Genomic DNA, 26,803 nt, shown 5'->3' on the forward strand with positions numbered 1-26,803 from the left:
TCTAATCTTTTAATGCATCACCATCATCCAAGGCTCCTTTCTTCTAGGACAATAACTGGGCATCCAGAACAGTACCAGTATAATACCCAGTACAATACCAGACAATGTCTAAAGTATCCCATCAGCTGGTTAAAATAGTCTCAAACACAGTGGTCTGGCACACGAAATCAGCCCATTTAGCAGCCACTTCCAGAGACCCATCCTCCTCCCACCTGCCCTTCTTTTCCCTTTATTGCTCAATAATGTCCAATAGTCTTCTAAGCTTTTGTTAAGTCCCTGTTGATTCTTGGTGTTTCTGATTTTTACTGCCCTGATTCTTCTTGTCTTTATTCTATGGTTCAGCCCTTTGTACCATGACTGAAGCTGCTATGTCCTCCTCACCAACTCCCTTTGGTTCCAACACTTACACACATCTTAAAATATTTCACCCAGAAAATGTTTTCTTATGTACCCTTATAGCAGATCTGGTAAGATATTTGACCCTAATAAATATGTGACTATTGAATATATTTATAGATGGGCAAGTTGTGGAGAAAACCCAGCTTCCTATTTCACAGGGTGAACAGGAAGCAGTAAACATGATAGGAATGAGGAACTACCAAAACCTATCTCCACTTGGTTCTTACAACTAGACCCAATTATGTATTGTGTTTAGTTAGTCTCTGGAAAATACAGTCACCGAGAAATTCCCTGTAACTATTGCATGACATGTAAACATGACCAATAGTCAGTTAACCGGGGAAATCATTTAGAAATTCCAGGAACTCCAATTTGAACTCCAGTAATTCTAAAGGAAGATTAAATGAGAAAAAGGAGACACATTTTTGTTTTCACAACTAGGATTTCTTATTCTGACACCTTTTTATTTCAGTAGCACAGCCTGAAGAGTGTTATCTCACCAGGAGGAAAGTAAGATGACAAAATTGATCTGTCTTCACAAAGCAAAATTATAAACTTAATTACATAATTATTTTTTAATATGTGCATTTATGACTATTGTGATAATAGCAGTTACATTTCATGTTCTTCACAAGCTTCACATACACCAGTTCATAAAGCCTAACAATATTCTCATTCAACATACAATAGTTAATGAGCCATTCGCTTGCCATTTGTCTTTTCCTCTGCCAATCTTTCTTTTTCTCAGTACTTACCCATCCTGTTACCCAAAAGAGGCATATTGTGCAATATTCACTTTAGATGTGGCCAGTTCAAATCAATGCAAAGGAAGCATCTTCCAGAGTGTAGACAAAGGGCCATAATAAAAGATGAATTGGGCAGCCCCTGCTAGGGAACAGTCTCTGGGCCTAATTAAGGAATATTTCCTATCCTCAGGTTAAGGAGCCTTACCTTGTTCTACCCAGCAGGATTTGCTAGCCTTCTCCTTTCTAATCAGAATGTTATTACAGTTATTTGTAACTCTTATAGCTGCTCCAAATTGTGCTGTGGAACATAGATCAGGGCAGATAGCTTATCTTTTTAGTTCACAGATATTAAATCAAGAGAATCCACATCTAGATGTCATGTAGGAGCCACCTACTATGCATCACCCAGAAATCCCGAAGTGTGAGCTTGACACTGTGACTAGGTGTAACTTCTAGAATGTCTCTCTTGAAAAAGAGGTTAGTGTATTATGCCTAGAGATCAGAAAGGCAGACTGAAGTTATCCTTAGTAATGTTCATCAAAATACCTCTAGCTCTCCTCCTTCCAGGCTCAGGGATGGATTGTCCTTTCCCTATCACTTTGAAGTTAGGCCAATGAAATTTAAACAGACATGCTGTGGGTCCCTTCCAGATAGAATTCACTGTGTTTCCTGTGTCCTGCCTTGATAGTCGTGGATGTGTGTGTCAATATAGAATTTCCGTCAGCCTGGTGCCTGAGAGACTATGGTGATCAGAGCCCTCCACTGACTTGTGATAACCATGATGGTCATGTAAAATGAGAAATAAATTTCTGTTGACTTAAGCAACTAAGGTTCTGTGGTTGTTGTATTTTTTCCACAGATCATCTAACCTATACTGACTGATAAGCCTTCTAAAAGCAAAAGGAAGAAAACAGCTTTGTTAATCGAGGCCTCTTCTGCAAAGTTCACCATAGGTAAGAAAATATTTCTCATAGCATTGCAAATCTGCACCCAAATCTATACCCAAATCAAAAGTTAGTGCCACCTGGAAGGAGCCAAAGAAATGAGGAAACCCTGACTTCCCAGTCTTTATCCAATATGCCCCACAGGGCAAACTTGGAATTATAGAGGTAACAAGCCCCTGTTCCTCAAGTGTCAATCCCTGGAATGTGGCAGATTAGCTCTGCACATGAAACCATCTATTATTCCCCTTGTCTTGAAGTAGAAGCCAAGATAGCAGCCTTTAAACTAAGGCTTAGGGCCTCCAACAGATGCTAACAGGGAGACGTACAAAGGCAGTACCTAGATTCGTTGACCATGACCCAAAACATTGGTTAACAGCTAACAGAATGCATTCTGTTTGAAGCTACTGTGTCCTACCACGATTTTAAAGGACTTGTGCTATCAGAGAGACCCTGAGCCTGTACTAGATCAGTGGTTCCCAAATCATGGTCCACAGACAGGGTCTATGGGACTTTTTTACTCATCTGCAATGAAATGAGAAAAATAAGGACAATTTAGTCATTTTTAGTGAAACTAAATATATTCTATGTAGAGGACTGTGTTTGAACATTATAGCTTTCCTAATTTTGTGATATTAAAATGTCTTTACATTTATCAAATGATGGTAAAAGATAAATGGTAGGGCCTTTATTGTTGCTATTACTGTTTTTATTTGACAAAATTAAGTTTGGTAACCTTATGTTGTCCCCATTGTTTTTATTAAAATTTGACTTAATTATGGAAACTATTATTTTTACACGACCATCAGGTTTAAAAACTACTGAAGCTCTATAAATCTTTATATGTAGGACACGCTATGGTTATGTTTAATATGATAAAGTGTAACATGAAGGAATCTTGAAACCTCTTGCCCCATCCTCTAGAGCTGCACCATCCAACGGGGTAACAACCAGCCACATGTAGCTACTGAGCTCTTGAAATATAGCTGCTCCAAATTGTGCTGCATAGTAAAATACATACTGAATTTTAAAGATAAATAATAAACTGTTAGTTATTTGAGAAATCTCCAAATTGCTCTCCAGTGGCTGAACTAATTTACATTCCCAATGGATTCATTCACATGCTAAACATTAGCATCACACAATATACCTTTGTAACAAACCTACACATATACCTTTTCATTCTAAAATAAAGGTTTAAAAAAAGAAATAAAATATCTCATTAATAATTTTTATATTGATCACATGTTGAAGTGGTAATATTTTTAATATCCTGAGTTAAATAAAATTTATTATTAAAACTGATTCATCTGTTTCTTTTTACTTTTTAAGTATGGCTTCTAGAAAACTTTAAATTGCATCTGTAGCTCACATTGTATTTCTATTGGACCTCCCTGTTCTAATGTCAGTGTGTTCATGATTAACCACTATTAAGATTATGTTCTTTCTGGTAATGTATTGTGTTTGCATGCCTTCTCAGTCACACAAATCGTAATAGCTGACTTACTTCTGTTACTCACAGCCTCATTTACCTAGAGTCTCTGCTCTTTCTCATCTTTTGTATCATATGGTCATGAAACTAGTTTTCTTAGTTAGTCTCCTTTTGATCATATCACTCCTTTGCCCAGAAATTGAAGAACAGGGAAGCCTTAGGCACCGGTGGTGAGAATGTACATTAGTACAGCAAGTCCTCACTTAATAGCATCAATAAGTTATTGGAAACTGTGACTTTACGTTAAAGGACATACTTTATAACAGAACCAATTTTATCATAGGCTAATTGATATATAAACAGGAGTTAACTTCCTATGGCTTACAGTTTGCAATTTTACTTAAAGTCACAGTTTCCAAGAACCTGTCAATGGCATTAAATGAGGAATTGTTATATAGTCACTGTGGAAAAGAGAATGAAGGTTCCTCAAGAAATTAAAAATGCAACTAACATAGGATCCAGCAATCTCATTACTGGAGATATACACAAAGGAAAAGAAATCAGTATGTCAAAGAGATATCTGCTCTTCCATGTTTATTGCAGCACCATCCACAATAGCCAAGGTATAGACTCAATCTAAAAGCCCATCTACAGATGATTGAAGAAAACTAGATAGATAGATGATAGATAGATAGATAGATAGATAGATAGATAGATAGACAGACAGATAGATACAGTGGAATACTATTCAGCCATAAAACAGAATGAAATCCTGTCGTTTACAGCAAAATGGATAAAGCTGGAGAACATGTCATGTGAACTCAGGCAGATACAGAAAGACAAACACTGCATAATATTATATGTGGAATCTAAAGAAGCTTGTTTCACAGAAGTAGAGAGTAGAATAGTGGTTACCAGAGGCTGGGAAGAGGTTGGTTGACAAGTACAAAGTTACATTTAGACAGGGAGAATAACTTCTGGTGTTTCTGTTACACAGTAGGGTGACTATAGCAAATAACAATGCAGCGTACAGTCTAAGATATAGTTGAAGAGACTAGAAGATTTTGAATGTTATCACGACAAAGCAATGATAAATGTTTAAAGTGATAGAAGGTAATTACCCTGATTTGAACATTATAAAATGTATACAAGCGTTGAGACATAAGTATGTACAATTACCATATGTTGATTATGAATTTAAATTTAAATTTTAAAATAATAAATAATCAACCTAATGTTTGACACTTTCCAACAAGTAATTATTCCATAGCTCTCCAATACCAATTATGTTATTTTCTGGCCATAAACCCATCCAGACCTGCTATGTGCACATGCTGAGCATTTGCACTCACTTGTCTTTGATATGAAATGTTGTTTCCATTATTCTCTCTCAGTCTATGTCTTTCTTTGTCTTCCACACTCAGTACACAGCTCTCCTTCTCTAAAAAACCTTCCATACTTGACCCTACCCGGCCCTCCAAACCAGGCTCCTTGATGATCTCTCATATCTCCTTTAATACATTATGTTCATGGCATCAATTTATATTTATTGATAGATGTAGAAAAAATATATATTTCAGACAATCAGCTATGTGCATTGTTTCCATAATTCATAAATTATCTTAAAGCAGAGTATCATATTTCATAAAATGACAGGGCTATAATGCAGCTAAAAGATTGACTGTTTGTTTTACTAGTGAGGTAACAAGACTAAAGCTTTTAAGTGACCTATCAGAGTTTACATGTCTAATTAGGAGCAAAAGTGGGACCAGAACTCCCAATGTTCTACTGATATTCCTGGAACAAGCCACTTTTACTTTTCTAATTTATTCTGTCTTCCAGCATGTAGGAAATGCCCCCGTATGAATCAGGTAGTCTCAAATGAAGAACGAAGAAGCATCAGCAGGAGATAGTGCCCAAAGGAGAGAACATTGAGATTATCAGGATAGGGCAAAGAGCACCAGATCTCCAATGGGTTGATCCCATGGGGTGAAAAGCAGGCTAGATGATAGGCAAGTGAGTGGGCTTAGAGACAAGGCTCCAATCATAGCAGAGTGGCTGAAGTGCAGTCAAGAAATCTGAAGCAGCTGAGGCTTAACCACAGTGACTGAGCATGCGCCTTAAGGTTGTGAGGGAAGAGGAAGAAAGATGGCTGCTTAGGGAGCACACAGGTTACCAGACATGAAACAGCAAGGTTAATTTCCAGATCCCACCCACTAACCCAGTCAACAGACTATATCACTTATTTTATCCCATCAGTCTTGATAGATAGTCTAGATAGAATGAACCTAAAGCTTGAATATATTCAATTAAGGGAACTAAGTAAGATAAAGTTAATACTAAGCTCTGCCCAGAGTTTGCACTTACCGTGTAAGATGATACAGAGATGGATAGATAAGGGGCAACACAAAAATCCACATGGCACTTGGCTTACAATGTAATGGTTGATTTTCTGCTAAAATGACAATAGCTTCTGGTCAGTTTTCATCTAGGGTGAAATTGTTTAGATTTTATATAAAATATTTTCTGAAATACCTGTGCCTACTAACTGTCTGCTCCAGTTGCACATTTTGCTAGCTATCACTCCCTAAAAGTCATTTCATTTCAGAATTGTTTAATTAATGCTAAATCAAGCAGCTAGTATTTTTGGTGTGACACGGAGGTGATGAATTCCTCAAGGGTCTTGCCTGACTGACAGCTGTCAACTAGAAATGGATGCATAGAATGAACAATTTGGCAGCATGCATTTTAGCCCTTAGATTGCACTTAATATTTTTAATGTATGGTTGTTTTACTATTATCTGAATATCTCTACATGATGAAGCTCTTATTGAGGTTTTACCAGCCTCTCGCACTGGGACTTTCCCAGGTCTACAATTAAAAAAAAAACACATAATAAAATGGCTTTTTCTACTGTTGAAAATGGTGATTGTGAATAGGTTCAGAAACGTGGACAGAAGCCCTCAAGTGTCATTACCCAGTTTTAAAACATGATGCTGAAAAAAAGAAAGTCGTGGTTTATTTCCGTCATGGTAGGATGAAAAAGCTGCAAGATTACTGTGGATGTGTATAGTGCAAACAGGTTAACAATGCTTGTTTGGTTTGACTCACTAGGTTGGTTCGAGAAGTAATTTTCAAATAGAAGGTTTTGTTATTCAAAGAGCCTCAACGAGGTTTTAAGAAGAGATTCAAAGATAAGAAAGGGTATCAGCCTCTATTAGCCTATGTCTAGGGCAGAAACCCCTGACATGCTCAGCCAAGTGGAGGCATTGACATCACAGATTCTATTGGGCCCAGAGTGCAAGTTTATAATTGAACAATGTAGGCAGGAAGTGAAGGCTAAGAACATACACCATCTGTTTGTTTTTAAAACTCTTTAATATGTGTCTTCAAACTGCAAAACAAGAGAATGAGAAAACACACTTTAATTTAAATCTTAATAAGAATTCTATTTCAGTAATCTGGTAAAAATAATAATAATAATAATACCACCTAAACATTACTGAGGGGAGTCTTTTGCTACAATGCAGTGGTTCTCAACCAGGAGCGATTTTGTCCTTCAGGAACATTTGCCAATGGCTGGAGACACCTTTAATTGTCGCAACTGGAGAGTGCTACAGGCATCCAATGGGTGGAGGCCAGGGAGGCCACTAAACGTTCTACAGTGTAAAGGACAGCCTCTCACAATAAGGAATTCTCCAGCCCATAGTAGAAACAGTACCTGCCTCAATGTATGGCCAGGGTATGCTATATTCACTTTTGGGTTTTGCCACCAAAATACTTCTATAAAACTAATATGCCAGATTCACTGTCTTTGCCAAAAATAAGACAGAAGTGACACCCTGAGAAAACAAACAATGAAAATTATTCATTCAGATGAATATCTATTTTAGTAAAACCAAATAGATTCTTAATAAAATGAGAGGTGATTTGGAAATTTTGCCCTGATAATTTGAGAGATTAAAAATACATTGTTAACGAGTACTTCCTGGCTACCCGCCCACTAATTGTATGTATCTGTGATATTCGCTCAGGCAAAATTTTCAAAGTTTGCAAAATAACATCAGAATGATTTTGAAGACCTCTGTATCAACAGCTTACCTTTTGTTGACAATTCCCAAAGCAAGTTCTTCAATTTTACTATTAAGAAGCTTCTTATGAGTCCCCCTTCTGAAACTGCCCTTGACATTTTCCACAGCATCCTTCCAAAAAACTACTATTTCTAAATAAATTTAAAAAAATCCATGAACCACTCACATAATAATCTTAAAATACTTCAAGTATTATTAAAAATAGTGAACATTTTATGGGACTAAATTCAGTTAACCATAAGCATGTCCATCAAAAGAACAGTGTCTTCACTAAATCTACTACTAAATGAATAAGGACTTGTGAAGATTTCTATATTAAAATTCTTCTTTCATGGAATTAATTATATTTATGGAGGGAGGAAGCAGTGTTAGTATAACCTTTTAGTCCTTATTTAGAAATAGGCTTATTATATTGAAGTCAATGATATACAGATATGTAATTCAAGCAGATTCTACTTGTATATCTACGAGTAGGGAGCATTAACCTCAAAAATAAATTCCTCATGTCAAAGGGCTACTACTCACTTGTTCCAGAAATTCATTAGCAAGTTGAAAAATAAGAATGACCCAGTCTGGTTAAAAGAAAATGCAGTCTACAGAAATGTTCATTGCATTTTCATACTTTTCCCCCCACTGGTCCAATAATAAAAATCATCATATGAATGACTGACACTTAGTAATCACCTATAATGCAGTAGGACCTACACCCCTCACTATGCCCTGTGCTGGCCATCACAGCTACCTTGCTGCATACATATTTTGCTCCAGAAAAGCAAGGCTCAGCCAAGAGTCAGAACCTGCATAACTCTAAAGTCACAAGGGACCTACAATTCAAACCCAGGCCAGCTTTGCTCCAGGACATCCACTGACATGTCATGGTCTCCATTGTAGCAAAATTCACAAGTTCAAAAGGATTTTAAGTTGTTTTATTCCTTTGTATTCTTCTTTCAACAATATCCTATTGTTCGAATTCCCAAACTCAAACAGTTTATAAACGATTGCTGTAGTTAGATTTTAATTCCTGTCCCACAGTTAATTCCACAAAGGCATTTTGCCCTGTGTAATTCCATTCTTTTCCTAGTCCTGTGTCACAAGGGGAAAAAATATGTTTTTGCTTATGAGATATCTCTAGCTCAATTTCTTTCTGGTAGTGTGTCTTTGATCAGTTCAGACGTTTCTCAGACTTCATATACGACCTCGTTTGTAGATAGCGTATGTGTTCTCTGAAACTTTTTATTGCTTTTCAGCTTTGTGTGTGTGTGTGTGTGTGCACGCGCACACGTGCGTGTGTGTAAAGAAGGGGATTAGGACATTTAGAGAAGGAGGGCGGGGAGGCGAGATCCTGAGAATAGAAAGGAGGAAAGAAAAAAAGAGGAATGGAAAGAGACAGAGAAAGGAAATGGGAGTGGAAGGAGGGAGGACTGCTTTGTAACTGCTAAGATTGCAGACAGAAATAGCACACAACCACTGTGAGCTGTATGCGATTCAGAAACCAAGACCAAATTTTGCTCACTTTCATTAATCAGTTGCTCAGAGAGAAGGAAATGACATCTGGTTCTGTCTTCTTCTACATCTTAATTATTGGAAAATATTGTAAGTATGCTCAGTATCTAATTTTGTATACCTTAGTATTTTGTGGAATAACCACAAGCACAAATGTTTATTCCTTATATTTATGCTTTTAAGATAAAATGCACTTGCTGATAAAATGGTAATCTCACTTCAGAATTGTTCTTCTTAGTATATGTCTGGTATTTGTATTAAAGACCATAATATCTTATCATAGTCAATAGTGAAGCAAGACTGATGTGCCGTGTAAACCTAGGCTTCATAATAACCAATTCATATAATTGATATTATAAGCAACATTATAATATTTAAAGAGTAGTAATTCTTAAACTGTATTCAAGGAATATATTCATTGAAAAATCCTAGGAAAGTTCTCACATTTGTGCCAGTTTCTGTATAGTTGTAATGCTCTGTCGCCCTTATTCTTTGTGATTTGCTATCATAGGTTTGCTTCTGGGCAGGGAGATGCATTCATAAAACTCTTTTTATTTAGCAAGGTTTATCACTGTTCCTTGAAAGAAAAACAAGGGAAAGCACAAAGCAATGAAAAACATAGGCACAAAAGAAGCTCCAAATGGGCATGTTATTTTTACTACAATGACAAATTTTGTTTTCTCTATGTGTGCTATGGTTTTATTTTTCAGAAAATCTTTTTTAAATTCAAGGGAAACAGTTGTTGTGTGTTAAGCTCCATTTGAATTATAGTATGTAGACAGAAATAAAGTGTTTTTGTTTCTTAGGTAATAAATGATGAAAAAGTCAAAGCCAAACCAAGAACAAAACTTTCTGGGTATCTTTAATACTTTATGATTCCGGGAATGTGGGCTTTTACTAATTTAGAAATTAACAAGCCTTTTTATAGTCCTGTGTCTCTTAAAAGTTTGCATAAGTTTTGTTAACTCTGAGCTCTTCTATTAAGGAATGTCTCAGGGTAACTTTCAATCCTGACTCTCCCAATTGTAATATGTCAAAGTGATTATATTTTCCTTTTTCTCCTTCTTTCCTCCTTCCCTCTGCTCCATCTCATCTAAAGTTAAAGGACAGCATCAAAACCACAGAAACTATTCAGAATCCTGGGGAAATATTCTAGTCCTAGCCTTCTCCATCTCTAATCTTGATTACTGACATTCCTATTTTTTAACTGAAGGGAAAACAATAAATTGCAAACCACCATAAAAAATGTAATGTTTCTAATTATAATTGCGTGTTTAAACTACCAGAGCTTTTGACATTTGTGGCCAACAGCTTCAAAAATTAATGCTATATTTTACCATCCCTATTCCATTTCAATGAAATGAATAGATTAAATAAGCCAGAGGAATATTTCCAAAATAGTCTTTCTAGTATAAAGAATTTAAGGGTATATAAAAGGTGTTTAGGGCAGGTTGGGAAGCAACTTTGGCCACTGTGTTACCAGTCATTTCAGGTTAGGAAAAAAATTCCATGTTTACCTGTACCCTTTTGTTAATAAATTATTTTCATGAGCAGAAAATAATAATGATGGTAGTGATGATGATGCCAAAACCCTCTGTCTCTTTAAATTTAACTTCTCTTTTGATTCAAAAGAAAATTTGGGAGTGTAGTGTAAGTTGAGAGCTCCAAGTTCTCATCCTTCCACGCCTTCCCCAGGAAATGAGGGCATAAACATTTGCAGCAAAGTTTGGCAAGGCAATTCGTCACTACATGGTATTAACTGCATGTTAGGGTGGGGGAACACTTGTCAGGGACCCCCTGAAATAGCACCCACAGCTGTGGCTCACCTTGAGTTTAGCCCCTCACCCAGGCCCCACCTAAGTGAGAATTTCCTGGGCACATAGCAATGGAAATCAACAGCCACACATAAGGACAAATTCTTAAACCTCTGTAAATGCCCCATGGTTGTTGTTTCTTTGTGTGTTTTCTTTGTTTTGTTTTGTTTTTATATCCACTTTCCTGTAACAGGAAAGGCGATGTGATATCATGGAAGACACCTAACCTAAGATGCTTAGCTGCACTACCATGTACCGGTTCCATGGTTTTCAGCAAATGATTTACCTCTTCTGAGCATGTGAAATGGCAATCAAATCCTTTACCCTGTCTACCTTTCAGAAACCCTGTGTTCCGTTCTTTATTACAAAAATTACTTCCTGAATCTTCACAACAACTCTATTATGTGGATACAATTAAGCACACGAGGTAGGACATTCAGTGCCTTGTCACAAGACTCCAGCTAATAAATGCCAAGATTGGAATGCTTTCAAAGCCCGTGCTCTCTCCCCTAGACCATGATAATTCTCAGTAGCCATAATGTGTATAAATGGGCTTTGAAAACTATAAAGCCCGTTACAGACGTAAGCAACTATTAGTCATCCTTTCAACCAAAAATACCTATGCATGCCAGAGCAGTGACCATGCTTTATTCACCTTTCTTATTAAAGTAAGCATGGTCCCTGCTCTAAAGGGATAGAATGGAGAAGACGGCACGTTGATCTAGAATTCAGTTCAATAAGACAAGTGCAAAAATTGAGGTCCACACAAACAGAGGTGACATTAAGACTTAGAAAAGATTTCCTTTTAGCCTTGAGAATTTTTCATTCTTTAAAAATCCTTCTGTCCATAGTCTAATTAATTGTATTGTGCCAATGTTAATTTTCTAGTTTTGTAATGTACTAAATTTACGTAAGATTAGGGAAAGCTGGGTGAAAGGTGTATGGGACCTCTCTATACTATTTTTTCAACTTCTTGTAAGTATATATTTCAAAATCCGTAGTTAAAAAACAATCCCCAGGACAACTTGTATTATAAGTTCTTATCAGAAAATGCTGTATTATTTCTTAAATGATATCACTAAGCAAAACAATTCTTTTAATTAATGTTTTAGATAGGCAGGAAACAAGTGAAGATATAGGAAATAGAAGGAGTTCAAACATAAGCTTGATCCACTTTAGTATTTTGCCAAGGACCGGCCCAGCTTAGTAAGGTCTTCTCTTTCAGACTCCTAGAGACACTTACCAGGCTACCTGGCCTTTGCTTTGGATCCCAGCACTGGCATAACTTGTAACAGTTTTTTTCTGTAACTATGAAGAAGAGAAAAGGAAGAGACAATTCCAGAACAGACCATTAGCTTGGTTAGTAGGTGGAAAAAGAGAATGTTGGCATATTTATCCAATTCCAAAAGATGGGAGAATAAACATACCAATATGCAGACCACAGAGGTATACTGTGTTCCACCTTATACTTTGGCGGGGGGAGTTGGGTTTTTTTTTTTAATTTGTATAAATTTATGGGGCATGAGTGCAATTTTGGTACATGCCTAGATTGCATAGTGGTCAAGTCAGGACTTTTAGGGTAACATGCATGGTACCAATTAAATAACTTCTCACCACCTTATATTGTGGAGGCTGCTGACAATTTTATGTTGTTTTTACTACATATTTTGAATCATATTTTTAAGTTTCAAATGGAAGGAAAATTAATGAATCTGTGCAAATGCACCCTGATCTACATAAAGGGAAATTATTATGTTTGTGAACTAAATAGTCTTTCAAGCACAATTTCACACATTAGTACAAACTTCTTAAACTAAAATGCCTGGAGTTGAGTATTCTAGTTAGGTTTAACTTTCTGTCTGAAAAACTGTAAGCATTTAGACCATTTGATTTCAATCCTTATGTTTATGGGTGTAGTTGTTTTTCTATTTCCCATTTATTGAGAGGTCTCCATGGATGAGGAACAATGTAAGTGCTTTACAAACATGATCTTATTTTATTCCTATAATAACCCTATGAGATATTCTTGCTTTACAAAATAGGAAACAGAGAATGAGAAATATTTGGTAGCATTCCTGGCACCACTTCTTAGTAATGTTGCAAAGGAGATTTGAATCCAAGTCTATCTCCTTAAAAGCCTATGCTATTAAACATGATTCAATTCTAACACTTTCTTAAATTATAATATAGAATTTAAAGTGACCTTAACAGACCCCTGACCTAGCTCACTGGCCTTCAAGCAAGTTAGATCTTTCTCTATTTTAGATATTAATCCATAAAGAAATATTGGCCAGCCCAAGGTCTCAGAGCTGGTAAATCCAGGGCTTCCACCACCTACGGTGAGGGCCTCCCCATCCAAGGCAAGTTTAACAAATCCATGCTAGGCGTTTATATATCTCCTCTAATGAGCTGGTGCTATCTGCTTTGTATACATTCCTCAGTGTACACCAACAACTGATGAATTAGTATATGTAAATAATTTGAATATATAGAAAGCACTTTTGTTTGCAGCACATGAAACTTAGCTATACATACAGCAAGTGCCAATAAATATTGACTTAATTCCTACATTAGTTTACCTCTCCCTCCTCCTGGATATTTTATTAGCCCCACAACCCCAACAGCTCTATTTCCTGCCTATGTGTAGTGATCCCATATTCTTTCATCTTTTTAAATTCCACAGCTTCATCTATTTCTGTGATCAGAACAACAAGGACCCAACACTAAACCAAAAGCTCTTTCCTTCTTTGGAGATAAGCAGGGGCAAGTTGTGAATATTTCAAATTTAGGTTTTGTTCTCTATCACAACAAAAATAAATGTCAAATGGAAAAAGGACAGTGTAAAGTGAGATATCATGTTGTTCATGTTAGAACTTGGTATTTTCCTACTAAATAACTGTATTGTATAGCAACCTGGATATTATTAGATTTGTTGTTAAATAGATTCATTTTATAATTATTTCAATACTACCTAAATTAACTGGGTCTCCTTATTTCTTCAATCTTTTATGATAATGAATATGCCTTTTGGAAATCATCAATGTTTTCAAAAAATTTCTGAGAGTTAATCTTTGGGAACGGTACTCTTGGGACTTTTCACCAGCTGGTCTAGGCCACCTGGAGCCCTTGCCTCTGGTCATTGTGCCAGCAACTCTCTCCACCTCTCTCTCCCCATCATTCTTCCTCAACTCCTCCTCCCATGTTGCTCCAGGAACTCAAGTTCTCATTGAGTTCCTATGCAGATGGACACAGCTCTCTCTCCTTAGCTCCTGTTTCCAAATGCAATCCTAGGTCTACATTTAGACAGGGTGCTCAGTTGAACCAAAATGTTACCCACATGATTAGCTACAAATGAAACAGCAGATAATCTGATACATTCTTTAATAGTAAGATTCACACTTAAAAAAACAAAAAGCTGTTGAGATTTTAAATAATTTTTTTGTTAGAGGATTGAGTATCCACTTGAACTAAGAGGCCATATAATTATATGAGTTATTCCATTGATTAAAACATATAGTTGGCCAGGCATGGTGGCTCACGCCTGTAATCCCAGCACTTTGGGAGGCCGAGGCAGGAGGATCACTTGAGGTCAGGAGTTCAAGACCAGCCTGGCCAACATGGCGAAACCCCGTCTCTACTAAAAATACAAAAGTTAGCTGGGCGTGGTGGTGGGCACCTGTAATCCCAGCTACTCAGGTGGCTGAGGCTGGAGAATCGCTTGAACCCAGGAGGCAGAGGTTGCAATCAGCCAAGATCATGCCGCTGCACTCCAGACTAGGTGACAAGAGTAAGACTCCATCTTCCCCCCTCCAAAAAAAAAAAAAGAAAAAATATATATATATGTATATATATATATATATGTATATATATACTGTTGCCTCCTACTAATCTTTTCCCTTGGTTCTCATCTAATTCATTTAAGGAAAAATGAAGTTTCTTTTTCCACTTCCCACAGTCTGATCCTCGAGTAAATTGCTATTACTTAGATAGTTTCTACTTAATGTCGCTCAAGTACTATTTTTAATTTCAGTTTCATGAAATCAGACTTTTTTGAGTTGGAAGGCAAGGTAAAGCTATAAAGGACAACATCCTTATTTTTCACATAGAAAGAAACTAAGGCCATATAGCTGTGTTCCCTTTAGTTTTCAGCTGTCTTATTCTTAACTCACTTTTAAAAGTGGGTCTCCAAATTTCATATGTAGGACAAAAAGGGCAAGAAATATCAAAAGGGTAAAATATCACTTGAAAATAGAAAGAACCTAGACAGAAATTGTTAAAATAAATTTATTATCTACCAAAATCCTAGCATCAATGATTAAGACTTTGCCAATACACTAAGCTAGTATAATCCCTCTTCACATACCTACCGTGTGGAAAAACATTTAAATCATTCTCACAACCAAGGAGAGAAAGGTTCTCATTGCACCTGTACATCACCATGTTTGCAGCCAGGCCCAGAGGAACTTTAATGAAAGGAACTTTAAAAATGCTTAGAGTAAGGCGGGGGGCAGTGTCTCATGCCTATAATCCCAGCACTTTGGGAAACCAAGGCAGGTGGATTGCTTGAGCCTAGGAGTTCAAGACCAGCCTGGGGGGGCAACATGGCGCGACCCCCCCATCTCTACAAAAAATACAAAATTTAGCCAGTCGTGGTGGCAAGTATCTGTAGTTCCAGCTACTCGGGAAGCTGAGGTGGGAGGATCGCTTGAGCCTGGGAGGCAGAGGTTGCAGTGAGCCAAGATGGTGCCACTGCACTCCAGCCTAGGCAACAGAGCAAGACCCTGTATCAGAAAAAGAAAAAAAAAAAAGCTCAGAGTAAGTCAACACCAAGTGGATGTCTTCACTATTAATATCTCCTCTCCAGTGCATGCTCCTATCCTATTCCCCAGGCAATAGAGTCATCTCTAAAGATGCAGCCCTTTTCGTCATATGCCATGCAAATCATGAATCTGGCCCTTGGGGTCACCCCTCTAAGGTGAGAGAGGCTTCATGTGCCACAGGTTGAAAAATGAGACAGCATTGCTACAGCAGAAGAAACTTTGCCAACTTCTCAGGAGTAATTTATAGACTATCAGAATCTCTCAGACACTTCTAGTGTCCAGAGAAATGCTCTCTTTTTTCTGGGTGCCCCAGATAATGTAGGCACCAAATAGCTGTGTGCTTCACCGCTCCTATAACCTCTTCATTCCCACCAAAAAAGAATGCCATCTCTTCTGTCTTTCTGCCTACGCAGGTGCCAGAGAGGGCGGACAGTGGAGGCCCTGGTCATAGGGAGTCGAATATCCCTAACCTTACTGTTTTCTTCCCTCTCCCCACCCCAGCACACACAGTTTCCTGAGATAGAGTAACATGTTTCAATCCTCACCTTTGTGGGGATTGAAAGGACACTCACAGAGCAACACAGAGCATCCTCACTGTTATGTTAAACGACCCCAAGATATTCATTCCTGATATGGTAAAACATAAATCCCACACTGGTCATAAACTCTGCTATCATGAAAGTCTGATCTCTTTTTTCGCTTGCTTGTTTTGTTGTTGTTGTTGTTGTTGTTGTTTTTGAGACAGGGTTTTGCTCTGTGGCCCAGGCTGGAGTGCAGTGGTGTGATCACAGCTCACTGCAGCCTCAACCTCCTGGACTCAAGTGATCCTCCCACCTCAGCCTCCTGAGTAGCTGGTACCACAGGTGCATGCCACCACGCCCGTCTAATTTTTGTTATTTTTTGCAGAGATGGGAGTTTCACCATGTTGCCCAGACTGGTCTCGAACTCCTGGGCTCAAGCCATCCGCCCACCTCAGCCTCTCAAATCTCTGGGATTACAGGTGTGAGCCACTGCTCCCAAACTCCTTCAAGTTTTGATCCTGCTACATGCTTGGGTTTGTCCTCCTTTGCTTCTCTCCCAGATTGTCTATTTAGTGCCAAATGGACTCCCTGCAGCTTTCCCTTTCCTGGCTAAGCAACCTAGATACTGGCTTCCAGTTCTAATTAACCAGTTCCTCTTTCTCCCTTAGCGCTTAATTTCTCCTTCCTATCTTAATGATTCTCTGTATTCCTTAGTCTCACCACACCTTCTGACAAAATACCCACAAAGAGAAACTCTCCTGTCTTGGTCCCAAATCTTGCAACCCAAATTCTGATTTCTACTCATTTCATTTCCCTAATAAATACTTCCTCCTCATGAATTAGGACTGTCATAGAGAACAGCTGCCTGTTAAACATACTACTTGCAGATTACACCCCTCCCTCATTTTGCAGTTACCTGGGTTCACGGACATTTTTGGCCGATTTTTTTCAGTGTTGTGTAAATTAGTTCCAACACCTGATCCTCATAATACAAGCAAGTTATGACCCTGCAGATTCCTGTAGTTGCAGCCATTTAAACAGATAAATTTTACTTTACAGAGTTTAAATTAAAACATTATAAAATAGAACATGCAAATAGATAGGAAATGACAAATTTTGAACAAAATTTATATGTGTGTGTGCCTGGACCTAGTGAAAGAAATCAGATAAGCTGCCCTAGGAAGCTTTTTTGGAAGCTTTTATCCAGGCACATATTGCAAGTATAAGTTAATGAAAATAACTCTTCTCAGGTGCATCACACATTGGCTTCTGAGATACAGCACAATCCACTCTGCCATTACCTTCACTCATAAAACCTCAGATTCTTTTTATCCTCTTCTCTCACCCTCTGTTGCTCACCCTAGCCTTTTGATATTTTAATGGTTTTTTCCCAGAGCAGGCTAGAAATGTTTGATTCATTTTCAGTGGTCCAGAAGATTTGCCGTTTTTACTTTCTCAGTTGTGGCTGATTTGCTGGAAATTGCAGAACTGCCTCATGGTTTATAAATGTTTCTACTTTCTCACACATTTCAAACTTAGACACAATGACATCATCAGTCATGCTTTCTGTTAGCTTCTTAACCTCCATTTAACCTCCCTTTTTTGTGTTAAGATCAGGAGAGGTGGCCAGTTTAGCAAAGTCAAATTTAGATTTTTATTTCTGCCCTTCTAATTGCAGTCATTACCCCTGATCCTGTGAACTTGCAGCACAACAGTTTAAGTTCCCTGGAAAGGAAAGAGGGATTGTTTTTGTTTGTTGATATTTTCTCAACCACTGAGCATTCGTCTTCAGTGGTGATCCAAAATAATGTGGCAAGTCATTTGTCTATCAAATCCATTTTAATGGAAAAAATCTGTACAGAGCTTTTTGTAGCGCATCTGGCTCTTGGGCACCTTTTTTCAAAGTTTCTATGCTAGTAAACGTAGCAGGTTCAATTTGAAAGCTCCACGCCCTCTTCTGTTCTTCAATCCCCTAGAGGCTTTGAGTCTTTTTTGAGACAGGGTCTTGCTCTCCTGGCCCAGGCTTGAGTGCAGTGATGCAATCTTGGCTCACTGCAAACTCTGCCCCCTGGCTCAAGCAATCCTCCCAACTAAGCCTCGCGAGTTGCTGGGACTCCAAGTGCATGCCACCATGCCTACCTATTTAAAAAAAAAAAATTTATAGAGAGGAAGACACACTACATTGCCCAGGCTGGTCCTAAACGCCTGGGCTCAAGCCATCTGCCTACCTCAGCCTCCCGAAGTACTGGGATTGAGCCACTGCACCTGGTCTGCCTTTGACTCTTCACTATTTCTCTCTCTTTGATCCAAGGCCCTTGGCCTCACTCTCTGCCCCTCTGTTTCCTCCAATCACTCAGCCCCTCACTCCTGATCCTCTCCTGACACACATATTCCCCTACTGCACAGGGTCATCTTGAACACAAAATTTACTTCTATTCTAATTTTTTCAGGAGAATCCACCCTTCGGTTTTTGTCCTTTTTTTCCTCAGAAAGCACAGGGTTGTGGAGGGCTTCAGGGAATGTTGACAAAGGTAATGCCAGCATTCTCTGACATGAAGTTTGAGGGTGGAAGGAAATGTTATAAACTACTACTACACACGCACACTTTAAATCTTATGCCATCATTAACATTAAGCATACCAAATCCAGGTACGATATATAGCGTAAACATTTTCATGTTTACAGACCAGAAACCTCATATGTGTAAAAATTATATTTTATATTTCTATGACTAAAATTCAGAGCTCATGACATCTACATAAAATAATAGAACATTTAAATTTGCTAATTCAAAGTAGCTTGAATTAAAATGAGGCCTCATTAAAATGAGGCACTTTTTCTTTAAAATGCAATCTGGGTTTTCTGTTGGTTTGGGTTTTTTGTTTGTTTGTTTGTTTTTTTGTTTTACATTTAGGGGGTATATGCGCAGGTTTGTTACATGGGTATATTGTGTGATGCTGAGGCTTAGGCTTCTAATGATCCCGTCACCCAAGTAATGAACATACTGCCTGATAGGCAGTTTTTCAGAATTTTCCCCTCCTCCTCCCCTTTTGGAATCCCCAGTGTCTCTTGTCCCCATCCTTTTGTGCGTGTTTACCCATGCACCCGGTATTCAGCTCCCACTTATAAGTGAGAACATGTAGCGTTTGTTTTTCTGTCTCTGAGTGAATTTACTTAGGATAATCACCTCCAGCTGCATCCCTGTTGCTGCAAAGGACAGGATTTCATTCTTTTATGGCTGGGTAGTATTCCATGGTACCATATTTTCTTTATCTTATCTACCGTTGGTGGGCATCTAGATGGATTCCATGTCTTTACTATTGTGAATAGTGCTGTGATAAACATATATATGAGTGGAGGTGTCTTTTTGGTAGAACTGTGTATAAAATACAATCTCAATCACTTAAGAAATCTTACCTGCGCTACCCTTTTCCCCTTCTGACCAACAGCATCTGATTTCGGTGACAGTTTTGCAAACATCAAAATTGAGGAGGCAGGTAGAGAGGTGAACATCTCCAGTCACTTTGCCAGCTACTCATGAGGGTTAACTCACTCTGGCACGGATGAGTGACACCAGCACCCACCAAAGCATTCAACCACTTTTCCACATTGTCCTCCAGCTAATCCACACACTTCTCACCAAAGACCACCACCACCGTCTGCTCATAGCCTTCTCAGGAGAGCACAGGAAGCCCTCAAGTGTCCTTCATCACCTATTGGGAACTCAGGCAGATTCAGGGCTGACAAAGGCCCTGTGTCTAGCTCACCCATTCACCATCGCCTCCCTCACTTCAAGACCCTGCTTCTCCTAGAGATGTGCCCTTTCTTTGAGCTGGACATTAGGATTTGAGACAAGAATCACTTCTGCTTAGGCAGTCCCCCAAATTCTCTTAGCAGTTTCCACCTCCTCCCTTCTCCTACAGAGTTTTAATACCAAAGGGACAGGGTGCTTCCTTCTCACATTTCACTCTCAGCAGGTTCAGGAAAACTGCTTTAAGGGCATCACACATGCTTAACCCTTAACTCTCTCTAGAGGTTGTGGAAAGACTGGATGTTCTGTGTCCTTCATTACTGGGTCTTAATGTTCAAGACCAATATGGTATAATCTAACAAGTAAATAAAAAGAAAGAAAAAATATTATCTCTCTCAAGCACCTGTCTTTTGCCATTGAAAGCCATGACTCTAAAGCTTTGGAATTTAAAGCCAAGAAGGTGAGGACTCAAGAAAGTTTTTTTGTGCTCTGCCTTCCCTGAGCAATAAAGTACAGTCTAAATTTCTAGTTTTAGTGGTGGAAGAGTAAAAAAGGGATAACCATGAAGGAAGCATACATGGACATTACCCTAAAATCAGTAATTATAAACACAAAGCCACAGTAATTAGAAATAATCATTTTAACGAAATACCTTAGTAAGAGATGCACTTTTTGTTTGCAAATCATATCATATCAGATTTTTAGCTATTTCCCAACACTGTATAATAGACACAAGTGAATATGCGTATTTACCCTTACTCTCAAGAAACTTCTATAGGAGAATTGGAATTTTCAAAACTTGCCTAATGATAGATAGGGTTAGTCTATCTTCATTTGGTCGTTTATTTTTTAAGTCACACACAAAAAGTGTGCTTATCCTATTTGGATTCTAACTCAAATATCTTAGCTCAAAATTCTATGCTCTTTCTGATACCAATTTTCCCTACTTTTCTATTTTTCTATTCTGTTGCCCACAATGGTTCCTCATATTTCACTTACACCTGCCTTTCATGTAACTTTTATTTTTAATCTCTTTTCCCTACACTTTTCTATATGCTTTTTTTCCTATTGCTTTAATCAACACTAATCACAATATTATAGATGAAAACATCAATGTATAAAAATATTATTCAAAGCGTGAAAAATCCCAAATCATTAGGCATATTTATTAAATTTCTCCCACAAATTCTTTCTGATGCAATGTCTAAAACAATAGAATGTGTAATAAATAATTGGAAGGAGTAAGGAATAGTCTCACATGACACTCTTACCCCCTAGAAACTACTCGATCACGTTCTTCTCTAATTAGTCTCCCAGGGACCTACACCACACCACTTTCAAATTTATTCTGGGGAAATTGTGGCAGATTTTTAATGTATATTATAATGTGCTTTATTCCATGTACTTAGATACACAAAGTGTTCTAGATCAATGTTATGATATTCTGATTTTTTTTTTTTTTTGAGACAGAGTTTCGCTTTTTTTGCCCAGGCTGGAGTGCAATGGCGCGATCTCTGCTCATTGCAACCTCCGCCTCCTGGGTTCAAATGATTCTGCTGCTTCAGCCTCCCGAGTAACTGGGATTACAGGCATGCACCACCACACCCGGCTAATTTTGTATTTTTATTAGAGACAGGGTTTCTCCATGTTGGTCAGGTTGGTCTCGAACTCCTGACCTAAGGTGATCTGCCCGCCTCGGCCTCCCAAAGTGCTGGGATTACAGGCATGAGCCACCGCGCCCGGCCTTATTCTGATTATTAATAGGAATTATTTACATTGCTAAAGTTATAGGTAAGAGTCGTTAAATTGTTGATGTTTTGGTTAAATGATAAGCACTCATAAATGTTGTCTGATTGTATCCTCACATGAACCCTGAAGGGTAATGTTTTCTCACCTTTCCAGAATGAAGAGAGAAATTTAGAAATTTGTCAATGTACGGGCACATCAATGCTTAGTCCAGAACTCAAACTCAAGCTTATCTGATTCCCAAGCCTGAGTTTTTTCACTCACATACAAACACCAAAATCATGTTCTCTCTCATTTTTATTATTATTATTATATATTATTACCTATAATAAGTAATTTTTATTACATATAATAATAAAATAATTTATATTGTTATATTAATATATTACATAAAAATATTACTATTATAGATAATATAAAATTATTTATAATTATATAATATTTTATCATGTATTATATCTCATTTTATAAAATGAGAATTCCTATTCCCATTAACAGGTGAACAAGCTAGCCAAGCAAGTTGAACTGGTTGCAGATTTACCCTGTTTTATTTCCCAGGGAGAGGAGAGAAGGGCACTGCAAGGACAGGTACAGCATGCGCAAGGTCATGGAGACAGGAAAGGACATGGCAGGCTCAGAACATGATGAGAAGTCTGGGGTAGTTTAAGAGGAGGGCTGAAGCAGATGCTTGGAGATGAAGTTAGAGAGGATCACCAGAACCAGATCATGAAGGTCTTTGTAAGCCATGTGCCAGAGTTAGGATGGTAATATATTAGTAATTCAAATCGAGGTTTTGTACAAAATGGAAGTAACTCAGGCAAATTACCAAAAATGGACTAAAATGTGAGAAACTGAAAGCAATCCTTAGAGAGGGCATGGCCATTGCACTTGAGTCACTGGAAAGATACAGGCTATGATCAAGTCGAATCAGCTACTGGTTTTCACAAGGAAGTAACTCAGGCAAATTACCAAAAATGGACTAAAATGTGAGAAACTGAAAGCAATCCTTAGAGAGGGCATGGCCATTGCACTTGAGTCACTGGAAAGATACAGGCTATGACCAAGTCAAATTAGAGACTGGTTTTCACATTGTTTTCCTGGGACCTTAATACATTTTTAAAATATTTTCTCCCTATTCCTATCTATAAAATACACAAAATATGTGTGGAACACACTACAGAATGTTTGTTGAATACCCTGACTGTGATAGGACAGGCCTTTTTGATATTGCACTCCACAAATATCCAACTATTATCTCTATTTCTCATTCTTAAGAGTTTGATCTAGTCTGCGTTGTGTTTTCCACACTTCCTATTTCCCTCGTGTTATTTTCCAACTCACTATTTTCTTTAACTCTGGAAAGCCCTCTGATCCAGTTTACAAATAAGGCAATAAATAAAACATAACAGAAAACATTAACAAAGTCTCATACTATAATGGACAATAGATGGACAAAGTGCTTATACACGGTTATTTGAATCAAATGGAATGAACCCATTATCTGGAAGTACATACAGTCTGTACTCTTTAATCAATCAGTAACTTTGCAACACAAAGGTTGTTACTCAGAAAGTATCAATCAACAGATTTAAGAGATTTTATTCAGCAACTATAACCTCACAGCAGTAGAAAACAGCACGTAGACAAATAATTTAAAATATTGTGTTTATAGGACCGAGGCCTAATACCTGTAAGAATATAATTTTACTCTCTCTATTTTAATATATTTACATTTTAATCAATAGTACTACCCATGATATGTTTAATGCATGGGTGTAAATTCATTACTTTTTCTCATTTGTATTTTCCTTTATAAAGGACACCTTAAGAGTATGATGAAACAGTGCTGAAAATTAAAGGTGTATTATAGGAAATGCGTCAATCAGAGATAACTTCAATATCCTCAGCAGACTTTTAATTTCCCTAAGAATTGCAGAACCATAGTCATGCTATCTAGAGAAATAGCTTGCTCAGAACATCTTTAAAATAAGAATACATTCAATCATTCTTGCAGGTAATTATTAACCCAAGTATTGAACTATAAGAGATACCTGACTTAAAATAGGCTCTCTTTGGAAATACTGTATACGGTATGAGCAAATCATTGCTAATGCCTTCTAACATGACTAGAAATATTATAAATACAGGTCATGGAAAATTATAGTTTTAATACACATATGAAAAGATTAGTGGTTTGCCTTCAACTGAACAAAGGCATATTCTTCCACTGGATAAATTATTTTCTGGCATAAATTAGATGCATATTTGGAAACTCATATTAACTGTTTCAAAATAACATAGCCAGGAAATCATATACACTTTGGAGTTGCAATATTGTTGTACTAGATAGCGTTTACACTTATGAGCTGAAAGAATTCCATACTCATGGAATGCACAAAGTTTTGTTTACTGTTTCCAAAAAAAGTGACTTCTATGCCAATTTGTCAATTTATATTAGGTTGGTGCAAAAGTAATTGCGGTTTTTGCCAAAAACCGCAATTACTTTTGCACCAACCTAAAAGAAACCTAGCTAAACTAGAAAAATAGGTTTGTTCATTTGATTAATACAGATATATGCTCTAGAATCTAAATCTAAAATCCAACCTCTCTTTAGGATTTTTACCAATATTTGATGACAAACTACAGCTGTGGGAAATATAGCATTATCGCCACCACTGTGTTTACTGGTGAGCTAGTCCTCATTTGAAATATTTCTCTTTTTATCTCTCTTTCCTTAACTATCTCTTCCTTTCATCCTTTCCTTCCCTTGTCCCCCCAAAAAACAACTAAATTTTCTTAATCTAGTTGTTTCACAGACAAAATCTGTAGTCCCTAGAGTTTCTATGAGGTAGGTAAAGGGCTTATGTCCTTTGAGAAAACAGGGTCTTGGTGGCAGACTATGTTAACATCAGGCCCGAAATGCCCTTGGGGGATATTTATAGAAATTGGGTCTTACCTAGCTGACAACAGAGTCTGGAGAAAAGAACTACTTTCTACATGCATTAAAGAGAACTTCACGACACCATTATCTTAAAATACTCTTCTAAGTATTTCGGACACACAGACAATTATTCTTTCTTCCTTTCCTTCAACTAATTTTGTTTTACTTCCTACAATATGCCAAGCACCAATACAGGCATCAGAAATGAATGATGGACAACTCCAGAAAGATCCCTCACCTATGGGAATTTATAATCTGGTGGTGATATTTAAATAACAAAAAGTAAACTAATAAACAAGCTATCTCAAAGAGTAGTAAGTATTGTGAAGAAGGAAAATGTAGTGGAATAGGATAGTAACTAGCAAAGAATTTAAAGGGATAGAGGGATAGATAGAGGGATCCCAAGCAGTCTTCCTGAGGGAGGGATACTTACGCTGAGGCTTGAAGAATGAGGAACAGCCAGGCTTGTAATGATCTGAGGAAAGAACAATGCAGGCACTCAGATAGGTGGAACAGCCAACTCAAGACTCTAAAGTCAGACCAAACCTAGCACATCAAGAGAGGACAGTGTTTGTAGGTCAAATTAAGTGAGGGAAGAAATGTGGAAAGAAACCAAGTTAGTGAATAGGATTGGCCCATTTATGTAAGGTAAAAGGTAAAGGTTAAAAGTTTGGATTTTATTCAAGAACAATGGCATGTCAGTAGAAGTTTTAGAAGAGGACAAATTAATGATCTACTTTAATTTTGAAAGATCCCTCTGGCTGCTGTGTGGAGAACAGGATGAAAAGAGGCAGGCGTGGAAGCAGGAAGTCCAAGTGAGAGACAGCTGCAATTAGACACGATGGCTCGCACTCTGGGGAAAGAAGCAGAGATGAGAAGTTGACTCATTTCAGATAGTCAAGTGCTGAAGGATTGCAAGTGGGAGGTGATGGGCTAAGAGAAAAGAATTCTTTATTCCTAAAAGATGAGAGAATGCAAAATGAATTGTGAGTCAGAGAGAAGCCAAAGGCATTTTTTTTATGGGGAGAAAGAATAGGGGCCAGGCACAGTGGCTCACGCCTGTAATCCCAACACTTTGGGAGGCCGAGGCGGGCAGATCACCTGAGGTCAAGAGTTCGAGACCAGCCTGACCAACATGGAGAAACCCCATTTCTGCTAAAAATACAAAATTAGCTGGGCGTCCTGGCACATGCCTGTAATCCTAGCTACTGGGGAGGCTGAGACACTTGAACTCGGGAGGCGGAGGTTGCAGTGAGCTGAGATCGCGCCATTGCACTCCAGCCTGGGCAACAAGAGCAAAATGCCGTCTCAAAAATAAAAAAAGAATAGGTACAAAAATGGTCATATAATCTATGACTTCTCTATGAAATAATTCAATTCTAAAAGAAGGGTGCTTCCTTACACGTTCCACAGATGTGCATCCAACCCATGTATTGTTCTAATGAGATGAGTACAGATGGGCAGGTGAGGAAGGGCCATTCAAAACACGCCCCGGTGGCAACAGCAATAAGAGAGTATGATGGAAGAGGGACAAAATGAGTTCTTCCTCACTACTTAACCCAGTGACCTGAATTAGCAACCACCTCCCATCATGGGAAGCATTACACTGAGATGGCATCGTGGACAGAAAGAGGAAGTTAGGCAGTTGGCAACAGAAACTACTTGCTCTGTTCATTAAAAGATAAACTGGAATGAAGCTGGAAACCATCATTCTCAGCAAACTATCGCAAGGACAAAAAACCAAACACCGCGTGGTCTCACTCATAGGTGGGAATTGAACAATGAGAACACATGGACACAGGAAGGGGAACATCACACACCGGGGACTATTGTGGCGTGGGGGGAGGGGGGAGGGATAGCATTAGGAGATATACCTAATGTTAAATGACGAGTTAATGGGTGCAGCACACCACATGGCACACGTATACATATGTAACAAACCTGCATGTTGTGCACATGTACCCTAAAACTTAAAGTATAATAATAATAAAATTTAAAAAAAAAAGACAAACTGGAAAGGTTTGGAGATGAGGGTGCTCCACAAAAGATGAAGAGTGTTAACTAGTTCCTGATAGACATTTATAATAAAAGAAAAAAG

General features: G+C 37.9%; 1 protein-coding gene across 5 annotated transcripts in view; it reads left to right on the forward strand.

Annotated features, from left to right (window-relative positions):
- The first annotated feature begins 2,082 nt into the window (after positions 1-2,082).
- RXFP1 (relaxin family peptide receptor 1) overlaps positions 2,083-26,803 on the forward strand; it is a 139,332-nt gene continuing 114,611 nt past the window's right edge. For 3 of the 5 annotated variants that reach the window (XM_055384760.2, XM_055384761.2, XM_063705622.1), the window contains exon 1: positions 8,812-9,202. In XM_055384760.2, the coding sequence (XP_055240735.2) occupies positions 9,088-9,202 (115 nt within the window). In that variant the 5' untranslated portion in view covers positions 8,812-9,087. Of the gene's footprint in view, positions 2,099-8,769; positions 9,203-26,803 lie in introns of those variants that run through there. The other 2 variants (XM_063705623.1, XM_031010522.3) reach the window with 2 other exon arrangements.

This window comes from Gorilla gorilla, chromosome 3 (genome assembly GCF_029281585.2).
Source record: "Gorilla gorilla gorilla isolate KB3781 chromosome 3, NHGRI_mGorGor1-v2.1_pri, whole genome shotgun sequence".
Classification (NCBI taxonomy): Eukaryota; Metazoa; Chordata; class Mammalia; order Primates; family Hominidae; genus Gorilla; species Gorilla gorilla.